Source organism: Apteryx mantelli, chromosome 1 (genome assembly GCF_036417845.1).
Source record: "Apteryx mantelli isolate bAptMan1 chromosome 1, bAptMan1.hap1, whole genome shotgun sequence".
Lineage (NCBI taxonomy): Eukaryota > Metazoa > Chordata > Aves > Apterygiformes > Apterygidae > Apteryx > Apteryx mantelli.
In genome coordinates, this window is record NC_089978.1 from 89093304 (window position 1) to 89107789 (window position 14486).

The 14486-nt window shown below is 39.4% G+C and overlaps 1 protein-coding gene across 1 annotated transcript in view; it reads left to right on the top strand.

Annotated features, from left to right (window-relative positions):
* The window catches only part of SMS (spermine synthase), a 61958-nt gene that overhangs the window by 28756 nt on the left and 18716 nt on the right, over positions 1 to 14486 (top strand). The window contains exons 3-7 of the mRNA XM_067297197.1: positions 7297 to 7390; positions 8149 to 8213; positions 10912 to 11087; positions 13085 to 13239; positions 14067 to 14156. Coding sequence (XP_067153298.1) covers positions 7297 to 7390; positions 8149 to 8213; positions 10912 to 11087; positions 13085 to 13239; positions 14067 to 14156 — 580 coding nt within the window. The remainder of the gene's footprint in view (positions 1 to 7296; positions 7391 to 8148; positions 8214 to 10911; positions 11088 to 13084; positions 13240 to 14066; positions 14157 to 14486) is intronic.

The following is a 14486-nucleotide window of genomic DNA, read 5'->3' on the forward strand; positions in this document are numbered from 1 at the left end:
GGTAGGAAAAACACTAATAAACTAATAGACTGGTCAGTTATCATTTCCTCCCCCTCTCCCTACCCCCTGCCCCCCAAACAAAACAGTATACTTTCGGAAATGAAGTAACTTGTAGTTAAAAGCAGGACAAAAGTTGTGGTGAAAGGTACCTTGTCTGGTTTTGCTACTTCATGCTTAACAGTCATGAGCTGTTTCCTGTATGGACGGTGGGGCGTTAATGGGTACAAAACCCCCCCAGTGAGTAGAGGGGCAGCTAGCTAGCTCAAGGATGGAAGATGCACGATTCATTGCTGTGCGAGGTGTACACACGTGCATGCAGGTACATGCGTGCACACACACACACATTTTTTCAACCAGCCAAAGGTGACTGGGCTACTGCAAGACAAAGATGCACAACTGATGTAACAAGTCAGGTGCTAATCCCAAGGGAAAACAAATGTTTGAGACAGTAATATGTTGCTAAGTGGTGTCTCCAATCCAAAGTCTGCAGAGACAACCCCTATGTCCTCTACAGTTGCCCTGAGTTACAGCTTGTTGAATTGTAGTCACCGCTGTTGACAAAATTTTGTCTCTGGCATAGGTACTGTGTGAACAGCCCAGTGGAGGGCTGCAGTTGTTAAATGAATTGGAGCTGATTTGGGGATTAAGCTAAGTTTTCCTGTTGTCATTACCAAAGGGACAGATCCACGTTCTTCTTTGTCTGAAGTTAAGCAATCAAAAGTCGCATTTGGCAACTCTGCCTCATCTATTTACTTTATGATTTACTCTGACAAAGGACTTAATTGAGGAAAGTTCAACTGAAAACACTTACTAATCAGGTTGTCAACACATGCATAAGTGAAATAGCCATTCACACTCTAGAGCTAGGCAGGAAGTTACTCACATTAGCCAGTCAACTCCATTGTCTTTAGTGGTGGGAATGAATATACTTTTCTGTGCTTTGCCAGCCCTATTGACCAAACACTGAACTGGGGAACAGTAGCACATGCCGGAGGGCTCTTTCTGTGAGTTTTGGGACCTCAGCAGTTTTCTTTTCCTGAGCTGTATGTTTTGAGTTCACTCACAGGAACTGCATATACCTTTCTAGGGCATCTTTAAGCAGTATATTTTTTGTTGAAGTATCATTTGCTGTAGTGTAAACTGGACAGTGGAAAAGAAAAACTTCACGTTCATGACATACTTCTATCTTATTTACTGTATGTAGTACTTTATGCAGAGCCACAGGGTGCAATACATCGTTACAGAGGGAATAATATAAACCGTTAAGGGAATCCAAGGTAAGGAGAGAATCATTAAACTAGTCTTAGAAACTGCTGGGTATCTTCTCAGTTAATATTGTATTTTGGTAGGATCTCTGCTTGTGAGCAGAGATCTCACTTCTGCTCATGTTCTTCTGCTATATGTTGTGTATATGTACAGCAATTAGAATTTTTCTCCATTTCTTGTCCTTTTGTCTTTCTCACATACATCCTCCACCTTATACATCTCAGTAGTCCCTCTTTTGTCATGTGCCAACTGCAAGCTTGTTTTAAAAACCCACAAACCCCAAGTTTAGACAGTTTGTGTTTTTTACAGTACAAGGTTGTTGTTTAGAAAAATGCTGACCTCCCCTATGTACACAGAAATTTTAAGCTTCCCTGTTCCATGTCTGAATTCTTGTTTAGGGTAATGTGATCTTACTGGCACTTGACTTAACTGGATAAATGTTGCACTGTGTGAACAGTGGAGGTTGTTCTGTCTGTCACTGAGATGATGATGAATATGTTTACTTAACAGGGTGAAGGGAGAGGCGAGTGTTTTCACTTTTTTTGAATGTTACTGCTTTGCTAACCATTCCTTATGCTAGTTAGTATTTTTTAAAAGGGTAGTGTGGGCATTCCTCAGCTCTGTTCCAGGCTAAAATGCTCTGTTTTACTCACTGAGTCACCCAAAGGGGGAAGATGCTGTGAAGAACTGGAAGCGGTGGCACTACAAATCAGCAACTACTACAAATTAGCAACCGCTTACAACAGCATGTCTAGAATCTGCAACCATTTACAACAGGGGTAGCTTTCATTGTTTTAATTTCCTTGTTATGTAAAAAGAGAACAGGAATAACAGTCTAGTGAAAGATTGTGGCTGCTTAATTGCTTTTAAGGTCCCTTAAGCACTTTGAATTTGAGATGAAGAGCGTTAAGAAAGAGAGACGCCATATACCATATTAAAATAATGCCATGGTGTTTGTTTTTTTTTGTACTGGGATTTCCCAGTATAAACACATTTACGTTTCCTCCCTCATTATGCATAAGTTGACAGATAGCTTTTTTCTTGGCAGACTGTTTTTCAAATACTTAAAATACTCTGTCATGAGTCAAAGTTAGTCTGTCAGCAGATAAAAGTTTTGACTGGGGTGAAGAGGGCTGTATAGGTACTGGTCTTTCTATACAGTTCTGTTCCCTAGGGGAAAAAAAAAAAGCTTGTTTCAAGTACGTAGAATTGCAAGGTCTTTTTGCTCCTCAATATACATAACTAAGGATATATATTTTTGCATAGGATGCAAAAGAGAGATAGGATGCAAAAAAGAGAGAAAGAATTTTCAAATTAGGAGGATGCTTGTCTAAAATCTTTCTCAGCATTTCAAACAATTATTTCTTAATTCATGCAGTTAGGCTTAATTTCTTGATGTCTGTGATGTTCCCTTTTGTTCTGGGTGGCAAGATGCAGCACTGTAAAGACCCAATACAGTATTTCAGTAATTAAGTGACTAGACTAAAGTTCATATGCAAACAAAAAAACCTGAGTCCTATAGTAAAAAATATGGCACATATGCAAATACAGCAATAGTGGGGCTCTGGTACTGTGCCAGCCTGCTGCTCTTGTGCAGATTTTGTTCCCTAATGGAAAGGAGAGGATTCCTCCTTGTGCTTGGAGTGTTCCTCATCACTTCTTTGAAAGTAGATGCAAGCATACACCAAAGGTGTGGCAGATATCTTGAAAGCAGGAATTCATTTTTTCGGTCAGACAAAATACAGAGGGGAGAATTGTGATGAAACTCTGTTTTCCCCAGATTTTTCATCATTTGGATAGTAAAGCAGTCTTTGCTGTGTTTTCATAGGTAGAAAACCCAAAACTGTATTATTGCAGTTCTTAAAAACAAACAAAAAAAACAAAAAACCCCCACAAACCTCAAACTATTTTCATGTGAGAGCTGCTGCTGAAGACCTGCATTCACACACGTTCTGCCAAGTAGATAAATGGAAAGCAACAAAAGTCAAAGTAGCGTCTGCTCTTCCCTGATTTAAGCTAGCAAGTCTTTTGTAGATTTATCCTTGGTCTGCTGCTATTGCCTTAACAGTAGTAATCTGATTGCCTTCTGAATGCACAGTTGTGCTGTTTAACTGCTGTGCGTTTAAATCTTTACAGGCTTTCTAATTTATTTTAGGTAGATTTCCAACCAGGTAACTTTTGACCACGGTATAACTAACCTGGATTTGTATCATTTTCTTTGAATTGGTTTTTAAATTTAACTCATACTTGTTTTGCAGTAGTTTAGCTGTCTGAGAGCAGACTACCAGCCAGACTCAGAATTTGAATTGCTGCCCCACTATGCCCCTCCAGTCTGCTGTGTACCTTTTATCCTTTTTTTCCGCAGATGTCAGGGCCCTATTATTCCAGCGAAAGTAAAAAGAGACAAAATAAATAATGATTCAGCAGTGTTAGTGTCTTTGTATATATGATAGCATTAGAATAAGTCAGAAGTTGTGTGGTTGTGCTTTTTAAAGCAGCCCTCCTCTCTGCCTCTGCTTGCCTCCCCACCCCAAAAAAGACCCTGAAGAAGCCCAGTAACATCATGTACTGAGGAAGCATTTCATGCAGTCACAGCAGAAATAAAGACAATGTCAGCTGTCAAATCATATGACAGCTCTGTGATGCTCCTTTTAGGAAGGGAGCTCTGAATTTAAAGGGGAACTTAAGTCATGGGATGATTAATCTCCTACTGGCATGCTACTTAGTCGGGTAAATCTTAACCACTGCAGTATGGGAATAAACTGATGTCCTTTCTAACAGTGCTAAACTTTCTGGCACTGTGCCAGATTTCAGACAGAGTAATAAGAGTGCCATCTAATGAATTGTAAATGCTAATTTCCCTTCATAGTGCAGCAGTTTTCAGAGCCTGGAGCAAGTCCACTGGCTTCACTAGAAATGTGCCTTTTCACTGAATGGCTGCATCTACAACCTCCTGAGGTACCTGTGCTTTCATGTAGTGAACTTCTGTGGTTCTCTTTATAAAAAATTAAAGGAATCCTGTCCTGGAGTCCTGTGATAAAGCTGTTTATTCTTACAATTATGCCTGACCATTTTTTTCTTCTGATGTTGTGCACATTACAAAATACGTGCTTTCTGGCAACAAAATCATTTAAACAGAATAAGAGAAAAGACTGAAAATAGTTACTGAAAATCAGACTTAAAAGTTGACAAATTTTCCTCCTTATTCCAAATATCAAATGTCTGTGTCTTCCTACTACTTTTCTGGTCCTTACTTTTGTCATGGTGCCCAAATTACCATATTCTAATCAGCCCGTATTACTTCCCTTAGTAATTTTTTTAATATCATTTTATGTTCGTCTAAGAAACTGTCCTTTCCTTTGGGCCGAGTACTTGCCTTAAGTAAGTGATCAGCCTTGATCTGGCTGTGCCTATTTCAGTCTAATCTCTCATTAACTTTTTAGCAGATCCTAGCCATATATTTCAAGAAGAAGAAACGCTGCGCAGACTAAGTCCCACTGTCTAGTCTACTAAAGTGGGAAGCAGTTGCACGATGGAAAAAATTGTCCCGCTTAACTGAGACCTCCCGGCAAGGCATCCCCTTGCTCTGTGCCTCCTGTGTAGATGTTAGGGCTTTCTCCAGAGTTGCTCCTTCTCTCTATGCTGAACACTGAGAGCAGCTGGGAGAAGCAGGCTCCTAATTCGAGTCCCTTGGCTAAGCAGGATGTAAAGTAGGATAAAGTCACAGAGAGAAGCGCTAAAAATTCTGAAGCCCAGTGGAGACTGTGGGCTTTTAAATAGTGCTAGTGATGGAAAAGCCAACTTAAGCTGTAAGATGTTGTGATTGTTACTTACAGTATGAAGTGGCTTTAGTGTCACAAGTTCTGAACTGTATTGGCTGCCAGCGAGTTGGGCACAACCTCCTAAAACACTCAGGTAAAGCTTTTGCCTGTTGAACTTCAGAAAAGCTTCTTCAACTGTGTCTTGATTTTTGGCAGGAGTACAGTAGAACAGGGTTGGACAGGTGCCCCTAAACACTTTCTTAAGGAGCCTGTAAAAGAGAAATGAAAAGCTGCTCCAGAAGTGTCTTGAAAACTGAAAATATTTATACAGTTATTCAACAAACTAGCTTGCAAAACTGGTTTCTTAAGTAATAACAATAAAAAGCAAAAAGCCTGTACTTACTATTAGACTATTTTCTGTTCATCCTTTCTTCTGGGTAAAGTAAGATATTTAATTCAATGCAAGAGTAATTTCCTGGTAATGGGGGTAATTTCCTGATTTTTTACAGTTATCCTGAGGTATAGTTTAGTTGCCATTAGAGTACAGATGTTTTCTGGTCAGTAATCAAAAATATTTGGAGGGAGGACACCTAGTGGACAATTGCTGTAATATAGATAAGTTCATTAAATGTTCGTGACAATATGCAGTTATTTAGGAGGAAAAAAGTGCTGGAAGTGTGTGTACTGTGTAGAAATACCTTTTCTCTGAAGGCAACACCTTCTCTGAAGGAAAGACCTATGCATATACAGAACCTTCCTTAGGGAAGTCTGAGACTTCATAGGCTCTTTTGAAGTAGTGGCACTCTTTTTCCTCTCTCCTGTGTTAACTCAAATCACAGCTATAGATCATTGATATCTAAAGCAAGTTATGGTCTTCAGCAGTACAATAAAAATGTTTATATCTCTGTGTTGCTTCAGTCATTTTCATCTGCCTTAGCTCAATCATGTCATAGTTACCAAAAATTAGTCGTCTTAGGTTACATTAACAGGATACTTAGGAGTTTCTCTTCTGACTGCAGCCAAGGGGGTGTTTTCTCCCCAAGGCTTTCTTTAGCACGTGAGAGGTGGTGTCAAGTCGCAGCCACTTTGGGGCTGAGAGTTTAAGAAAGTTGCTCTGGAAAGGCCAAAATGAACAATGGTGATGGTGGGAGATGGGGGGAGGCCATCTGAACGTTTTGTCTTAACAGGAGGCTTTGTTTTTTGTCTTTGAGGCTAAATGGAGTGATAAGAGCAGAAAAGCAGGGGATGGGGGGACTTCAGGCATTTGGAAGAGTGTTTAGAGCTTTACCTGAGGTTTCTCTGCATTGTGCTGAAGAACCACCATCCCTCAGTTCTCATTTTTGCTACACTTTTACTGTTCTCATCCCCTCCTCTGTCATTTTTTTTTTTTCAGCATATGTCTCCCCACCTGTTACTCCCTTTATCTAGTTCCCTTGTAGTCCTTCTGTTTGCGTTTTTTCCTTCCCCAATATGAAGTGGATATAACTGGGTTTTTTTGTGTGTCTTTTCCCTCACCTCTTATCTTTTGCAATTTAAACAAACAAAACAAGTTCTTCAAAGTCCTCTATTTGTCCACACGGTACCTAGCATGATGAACCCCTGTTCTTTGAACACTGCTGTAATAAATACAATGTGCAGTAGTTTTGCCTACCCTTGCACCTCTACTCATCAGTGGGAGTTGGCTATTGTAACTTCTTTGCTAGTCAAAGCCATGATTACTCCAGGACAATGTTTTTTCTTATTTTGTAAATTTTTATTCATCTCTGAACATGAACATTGTCTTTGTAAGTAGCTGCAATAAACTTAAAAAGGAAAAAAAACCTTCAAAAAGTGAGAAGTAAGATGGAGGGGAGGGAACATGTCCAGTTGTTTTCTTGAAGTTTGATTTCATTAAAAAAAAAAACAAAAAAAACAAGCAGGCCTCATTCAAAGAACTGAGACTAGTCTGTTCTGCCCTCTCCCCCCCATCCCCCCCACCCCATTATGGCTGTTTCAGTTTAAGTGCCTTGTTTTATTGACTCACTGCTTGCTGATTTTTATTAGTGATACAGTGATTTGCATGCACTTGCAACTTAGCTTGCAACAAGCTTGGTGACTTCTTGAGGAAGAATGGAGCTGGAGCTATCAATAGCTTCAATAGCTGACAGACTGCTGGAAAGAATAATGTGCATTTTGAGTTTACTGTAACTCATTTAGGACTTTCTTTCCTCTGATTGTAATTTTTGTTAATAAACAAAATTGTCATCACTGGCTTTCTTTTATTTTGTAGTTTTGCCAATTTGAGAATTCACCCTCATGGATTAGTGTTGGTGGATCTGCAGAGCTACAATGATCAAATGAAAGGAAGAGAGGAAACCGATCAGGTATGGGTGCTGCTTCCCCTGCTAGGCTTAACAACTAGATGGGGACCTTCCTTTTTCTTCAGGTGTATCAAAGTATGTCTTACTGCCAGTTTGAACCTGAGTGCTTACAGATGAGTAGTAATACCTGGTGTAGTTGCATACATATATGAGTGCACATGCATTTGCATGTCCTGGACCTCATGTTCTTTGATGTGAAAGGTGTAAGGACATAGCAGCCTCGGTTAGTCCTCAGTTTCCTCCAGGCACCCAGGGCAGTGGAAAAAGGTGTGATGCCTAGCCCAATACCTATAGTATTGGTGTATTATTTTTTTGCTCTAATCTGAGGGATGAGCAGCCTATATAGTCAAAACTTCTTCCCCAAAAAAGAGAGAAAGGGGGAAAAAAAAATCTTTTCCCTCATATTAAGCTCCAGAATTTGGATATTTCAGGGGTGTGGTCCACCACTTAAGAGAGGAATGAACCCTTCCAGGATTCTCACTTTCCCTCTTTCACTTGTGTCTGAAAAGTCTGGCCATGTTATCCAGGAGGACAGCTAAATGAAAACACAGTGGTGACTGCTGTTGTAATGTGGACATATTTGCTAGGAATGAAGCTGAGGCAACCAGTTAATTATTCATAGACTTCTAATGTTATGTTGGGAAGACTTTCATTGCAGGAGCTACTTCTTTATTGCCTTCTAAATAGCCTAATTTAACAGATGTTTTACATTAAGTGATCACTTCTATAAATTCCACCTCTCTTGTTTGCTGTTTTTTCAGCTTCTAAACAAAGTAGAAGAAAGAATGAAAGAATTGTTTCATGGTAATATAAAAAGGGTGAAGCGGTAAGTGATTATGTACTGCCACATTTGGTTTGATTGCATAGTTGTTAAAGGTAATAGGCTGGATTGTGCTTTGCTCAACTGCTATAAATCAGTAGCCTGGAGTCTGAATTTGTGCATGTATTCTTTTCCTCAATATTTTAAAATGGTTTTACTGCAGAGTTGAAAGTATAGTTGTGAAGTTTGTCATTATGTTAAGCATGATTTTCAGTGTTGCTAATTTAGGCAAGGATGATTTCTTTCATTATTTTCTGCAGTAGTTGCATTAAATGGTGGGAACACTGGGAACAACGGTGCAAAGAGAAAGCGTGAGCAGGCTGCTCTGCAAGGGCTGGCTGTGGGACAGGGACCTCTCCCTCTGGGCCCTGTCCTGCAGTCCCTGAGCAAGCAAGCAGAGCTGGGCTTGCTTGTGCTGGTGACCAGGGTCAGCCCCAGCACTGTGACCATGAGGCAAGGTTATGGTGACGCTGCAGCTCCGAGGCCGAGCCAGGGGGTCAGGATTGGCAAAAGATGCGGGCAGGCACAGACATAGCTGCAGTGTAGCTCAGGCAAGGACCAAGGGTGAAGCCCTGAGCTTAAATCCAGCTGCTGAGCCCAGGGGAATGAGGCCTTGCACATCTCTGTCCTCGCGGCGTGACCAGGGTTCCCCAGCTGTGCTGGGTCACAGCCAGTAGTAGCTCTAGGCAGCCAAACCCCTAGAGGGGATTTGTGTGCTCAGGGCCCTGCCAAGAAGATTGAAACGGTTTATAACAAAACTTTTTTTTTAATTAATTAAATTGAGGGAGGGTGATAACATGTTGTGTTATGCAAGTCTTCTGTCATCTTGATTTACTTAAGTATAAAGCGGTATATCAAATTACGGGGACACTAACTGCAGAGAGTTGGTTGTCACTGGGAAAACATTTCCACTGAGTTCCCCAGTGATCTGGAAGGGGTACACACAGCTCACTTTGGTGCCTTCCTAATGACTAGCAGTGACCAGCAGCTTGGAACAGAAGAAGCACTTATTGGAGCAACCTGCCATAAGATGCTGCAGGTATTTTAGAGAATATATTCAGAAATGGAAGTGATTTTTTTTCTTCTTTTTATGTAAAATCAACAAGATTCATTAAAACAAAGTGCAGAACTCTGTAAGAGGGAGCAAACTGTAGCAGAACAACAACTAAGTAGTACCATAGCAGAAAAGAATCTGAAGGTTATGGGTGACCACAAATAAAGTGATAGTGATTTGCAAACTGATGTTACACATCAAAAAGTAAATGCTGCCTTTGGTGTTTAACAGGAACGGTGTATGTAAAACACAGAGGAGCAGTTATTTTGCTCTCCTCAGTCCGGGTGAAGCGTCACCTGGAACACTGTATGCAAATGTCGATCACTTTCTATACATGCATATGAGGGAGGATATCCTTTTTGAGGATATTATAGTACTGAAATAATTATATTGGGAGTCTGTGGAATCCCTGTGAGAGGAGCTTGTTAAAAATCAATCAGACAAAAATTTACCTGGAATGATCCAGATAAATTCTATTACCTCAGTATAGGAAGATGGACCTCTTAGAATGGATTAGGAAGGGATCTTGTAACATACCCCACTACTGCTCATCTCTTTTTAATTTGCTTTGTATTCTTTTGGTGTTTATTTTCAGTGAAGCTGTATGTTGTGAGACAGTGCTGCTGGAAATTATTCCTGCTTTTTTTGTTGTACATAATAGATCTGGTCTTGCTTTCACCATGTACTGCCATCTTGTGGCTCGTTGAGGGTACAAAATATTTTTGAGTTTATTCAGAATTGCTAGGAAACTGGAAGAAGCTTTTCCGTGTCTGGCTGCCTGCTTCATCCTCCCTTGCAAAAACTAAATTTTCAAAAATCATGTATGCATGGAAACTTGATCAACTTTGTGCCTGCATGTTTTGCATAAAAATAAATGCAGTTCTTTTGAACAGCCATTTCCGTTTCAAATGTATTTTGTCTTTTCAGTGTCATACTGATTTGAACCATATGTGTATTTGGAGTTTAAAAAAAAAAAAAAAAAAAGGACTACTGTTTGTCCAGATGCTTGAACCACATTTAAAAAGTGAATGCAAACTACCAGCTAAGATTTTATATATGTGAATATCAAGGGTTGTGCTTACACACTGTAAATGTGACCTGGCTCAGTTTGAAATCCTGTGATAGTTCATGTCTGTGTTCCTACATGAGTTTAAAATGTCTCTAAATACAACTTCAGAAGGGCCAGGCTCACTAATCTCAAAGAGTTGGCATTCTTAGATGAGCTGGAGATGGGAAGGGGCTTTGTTACTGCTTTTTGTCTGTGTTCTGCTCTTGCATTGTTCGATTTTTGTATCGTATTGTTTCCTAGTCAAAGGTTGATTATTCTGCAGAGGCTAGTATGTTATATAAATCCCCTCTGTTAGGGCAGAAATTGATTTACATGCATATTGTAGGAGTTGCATATAAAGAAGAATCTTTGATATTTCAATTGCGCCTTAGCAAGCTGTGTATATCTGACATGTAGCTAATAAGATTCTTAAATCCCTTGAGCATTAAATCTTGCAAGTTTTCTTAAATAGAGCAAATAATATTTGCAAGCATGAATCTATTATGCTGAATCCACAGGGTGTTAAAAGAGAAATTTAAAAAAATATGTTCTCAAAGGTTTTGTAATCCCTCTCCCTCTTCTCCCCCCCCCCCCACACACAGATTGCCAACCATTTTGAGAGGAGGCGTCATTGATAGATACTGGCCCACAGCGGATGGGCGCTTGGTAGAGTATGACATAGATGAAGTTGTTTATGATGAAGATTCACCATATCAGAATATTAAAATTCTGCATTCAAAACAGTTTGGGAATATTCTTATCCTCAGTGGGGATGTTAGTAAGTATTATCTCAAACTTTGAGTATTTTCTGTCTGAAACTGTCGGAGATGTTTTCTATCTTGCTAAGATCATTTTGATAGATTACTAAGGGTTATGGTTGTGACATAGAAAGATAACATATGCACACATATATGTTTTTTCTATGTATAAATTATTTAAATAAAAAAGGCTGACCAGATGTGAATTCCAGAATGCACAAAAGTTTTCTTCTTTTTCCAGAGGCTCTTTTACCTATGGAAAGTGGCATGGGACAATAGAAGTTAGAGCGCTTTCTTCCAGAGCTTACTCTACTTGATCCTTTGATTTGATTTTCTTTCTTTTTTTTTCCCGTTTGTTGTAAGTGCCACCTCTTGAGGGCTTTTTTTGTAACAGTAAAACAAGCTACTTGATCAGTCTTCAATATGCATTTTAAAGAAACGTGAAGAAGTGGGAGTTGTTGGTGGGTGGGGGAAGTAAACCTGCTGTTCTCTTGACTCTCTAGCTGTAATGATGGAATTGCCACTTTAGTGAGATGAGCTAAAACAGCTCTATCTTAACCCGTTTAGCTGCTTTGTTGTTGAACATCTTTCGACTCTGTCTTCAAAACTCTCAACTGAAGTCTTGCTTAATGAAAACTGTGACACAATCTTTCATGGGAGGTTCTTTACCTCTAGTACTCGGTGCCCTTTGATTTCTGTATTTTGAAAATGAGCTTGTGAAGAGAATGGCTCCTGTCCTTTCAAGCTGGATAAAAATGCCATTTGTTTACCTAGAAAACCAAGGGAACAAGAGGTATACTTTGTAGAGTCCCTCAGTGTTTCTGCTGAGAAATACTGACTGAGGTGAATGAGGGATGCTGCTGTCTAGGGACAGAATAGCTGACTTCAGGCTAATAGGAGAGTAATTAAAAATTTTGACTACAGCAGTTTGAAACCACCAAAAATACCTCCAATTATTTAATTAGCTTTCTGCAGCTGCCAAGGGGGACTTGCATGCAGATAGCAGCTGCGAGTGTTGTTTAATATTCATCAGCAAGGTATTTTCTAATTTGGTTAGAATTGCATCTGAAATATCCGAATTAGGTATTCCATACTTTGGCCAGAAACTGTCATCCAAGTCTCATATGAAAGTAAAATTTTACTTGAACACTGTCACAACATGCATCACAAATAAAGGCATGCTTTGCTTTCTATTTATTTTCCACAGGCTTTAAAAATATTGTTCTATGCCCTTCTGTTATTGTGCATTTAAACTAAGTGCTGATTGCCAGATGTAATGTTAGGATACTCAGTCGTGCTGCCACACAAAGCTTTGCCTTGCAGCTCAGATCTGTTATTGCAGCTAAGGAAAGTTACTGTCTGGTTTGAAAATAGTGATGAATAAGCCAGGAAAAAGTCATGATGCAAGGCCCCTCAGTGGCTGGGTACTAGTGATTGCACTTCCTCTGTGCAGGGATCCTTTGGGTGCATCTACGTTAGCTTTTTAGTTGCCAGAAGTATGCTTTCAAAGCAAAAATCTCCTGATTGTCTCTTGCTCCACTTTGGTTTGCACTGTGGGGTGGTGTCAGGATGCATGAACTTGGATTCTTTTTAGATGAAACTATTACTGAAAAGTGTATACCAGCACCAAATGGGTGTTCAGTCCATGGGACTAGACTGAAACTAGGCTGAGGTAAAAACCCACTGAAGTGTTTATAGTGTGGACATTGGGTCCTCAGTTCCCACTGTTTTGCTATACAGGTCTGCTTCTCTTGGCTCACGCCACTTGCTAATGTAGTCACTGTTGGGTTTGCATTGAGAACTACAGAAATCTTGTATGTCATTTTGAGCAGGATCGCATTAGCTCTGGTAGATTACCATCCTCCTGGTACCTGAACTGTCTCACTGAGAACTGGGTCGTTTGTATATGTGGTCCTGCATTGGTCCGCTTTATCACCTGTGGGTTAATACCAATTAGTAAATAGAAGAATTCAAGATGTAATGTCTCTGTCCAATTCTTTCTCTTCATTCCATTCAGATCTGGCAGAGAGTGACCTGGCATATACTCGAGCCATAATGGGCAGCGGAAAAGAAGACTACACTGGGAAAGAAGTGCTAATCCTAGGAGGTGGTGATGGGGGTATACTCTATGAGATAGTCAAACTGAAGCCAAAGATGGTCACTATGGTAGAGATATCCTTTGACAAATGACTGATAATTCATTTTAACATATTCAGTGTGCATTTTCTGCTGGTGTCATAGGACCTCATAGATAAATTTGTTTGATACTAATTTGCACGAGGAGATAGAGTCTAAATTTAAATTTCTGCTTTTCAGTTTGGAGAGAGCCAGTTACTATATATTTGGGCAGTGACCATGTAGTACATAGGTTCATGCTCCCAATCCGTACTGTAACTCTTGAACTTTTTTTTTTAAGAAAAATATCTAAAAAAAACCCCTAAAAACAAAACAAACTTAATCAATGGAAACGTCAGGACTTGGTGAATTGTATTGGTGGCAGAATGATCTACTCCAGCCTTATCTCATTTGAAGATGACATCCTGCAAAAATAATGATGTAAATCAAGATTTCAACATTCTCTAGTTTAAATATCATTTGTAATGTAAACCTACTGTTAGCCATTAAAATTTAGATTATCCTAGGTTTCAGACCCCCTTTGCTAGAAACTGAAAATAATTGTTTTAAAGATGCAGTGTAACCTGCTTTGGCTTTATGGTGTGTGTTTTTTTTTTTTTTTTTTTTTTTAAACATACCATCCTATTGTTTATGTTTCAGGCTTTAACAATAAGATGCCAGAAATACAGGTTCAAAACAAAAACAAGCTCTTTTTAAACCTCTTACTGAAGTTGGGGGTGAATACATAAGCTTGACTGTTGCAACTTATATATCTTACTATTCCATTGTAATTTTATCTTCTTTGAGAATTTCTTTATGAAGAAAAAGAAACTTTGCTGCCTGTATTATTTCTGGAATGTGAAGTGCCTTAACCAGCTTCAAACATTGACCAAATGGTGATTGACGGGTGTAAAAAATACATGCGTAAAACATGTGGAGATGTCTTAGACAATCTGAAAGGAGAATGCTATCAGGTAATCTTAGTTTTGCTTTTGTTGAAAGGAACATTTCAAATACGGTTAGATCTAGCCTGGGAAACTGCTGTGGGGAAGGTTTTGGGGGGAAGCCTTCTGATTTTCTTCACTTTGGGAAGAATCTCCCTCCAGACGTTTCTAAACATCAGTAGTTGACAGTGGGGTTTGGATTGGAAGTATACATTAGCTTCAAAATATTTAACTCTCCACCTTCAAACTCTTTAAAAAAACAAACAAACAAACAACTGTAGCCTTTCAGTAATGTGAAATGTGAGATTGTATATTACCATCACAAATGAAGAGGAAGCAGCAATAAAGATGTAGACTGCT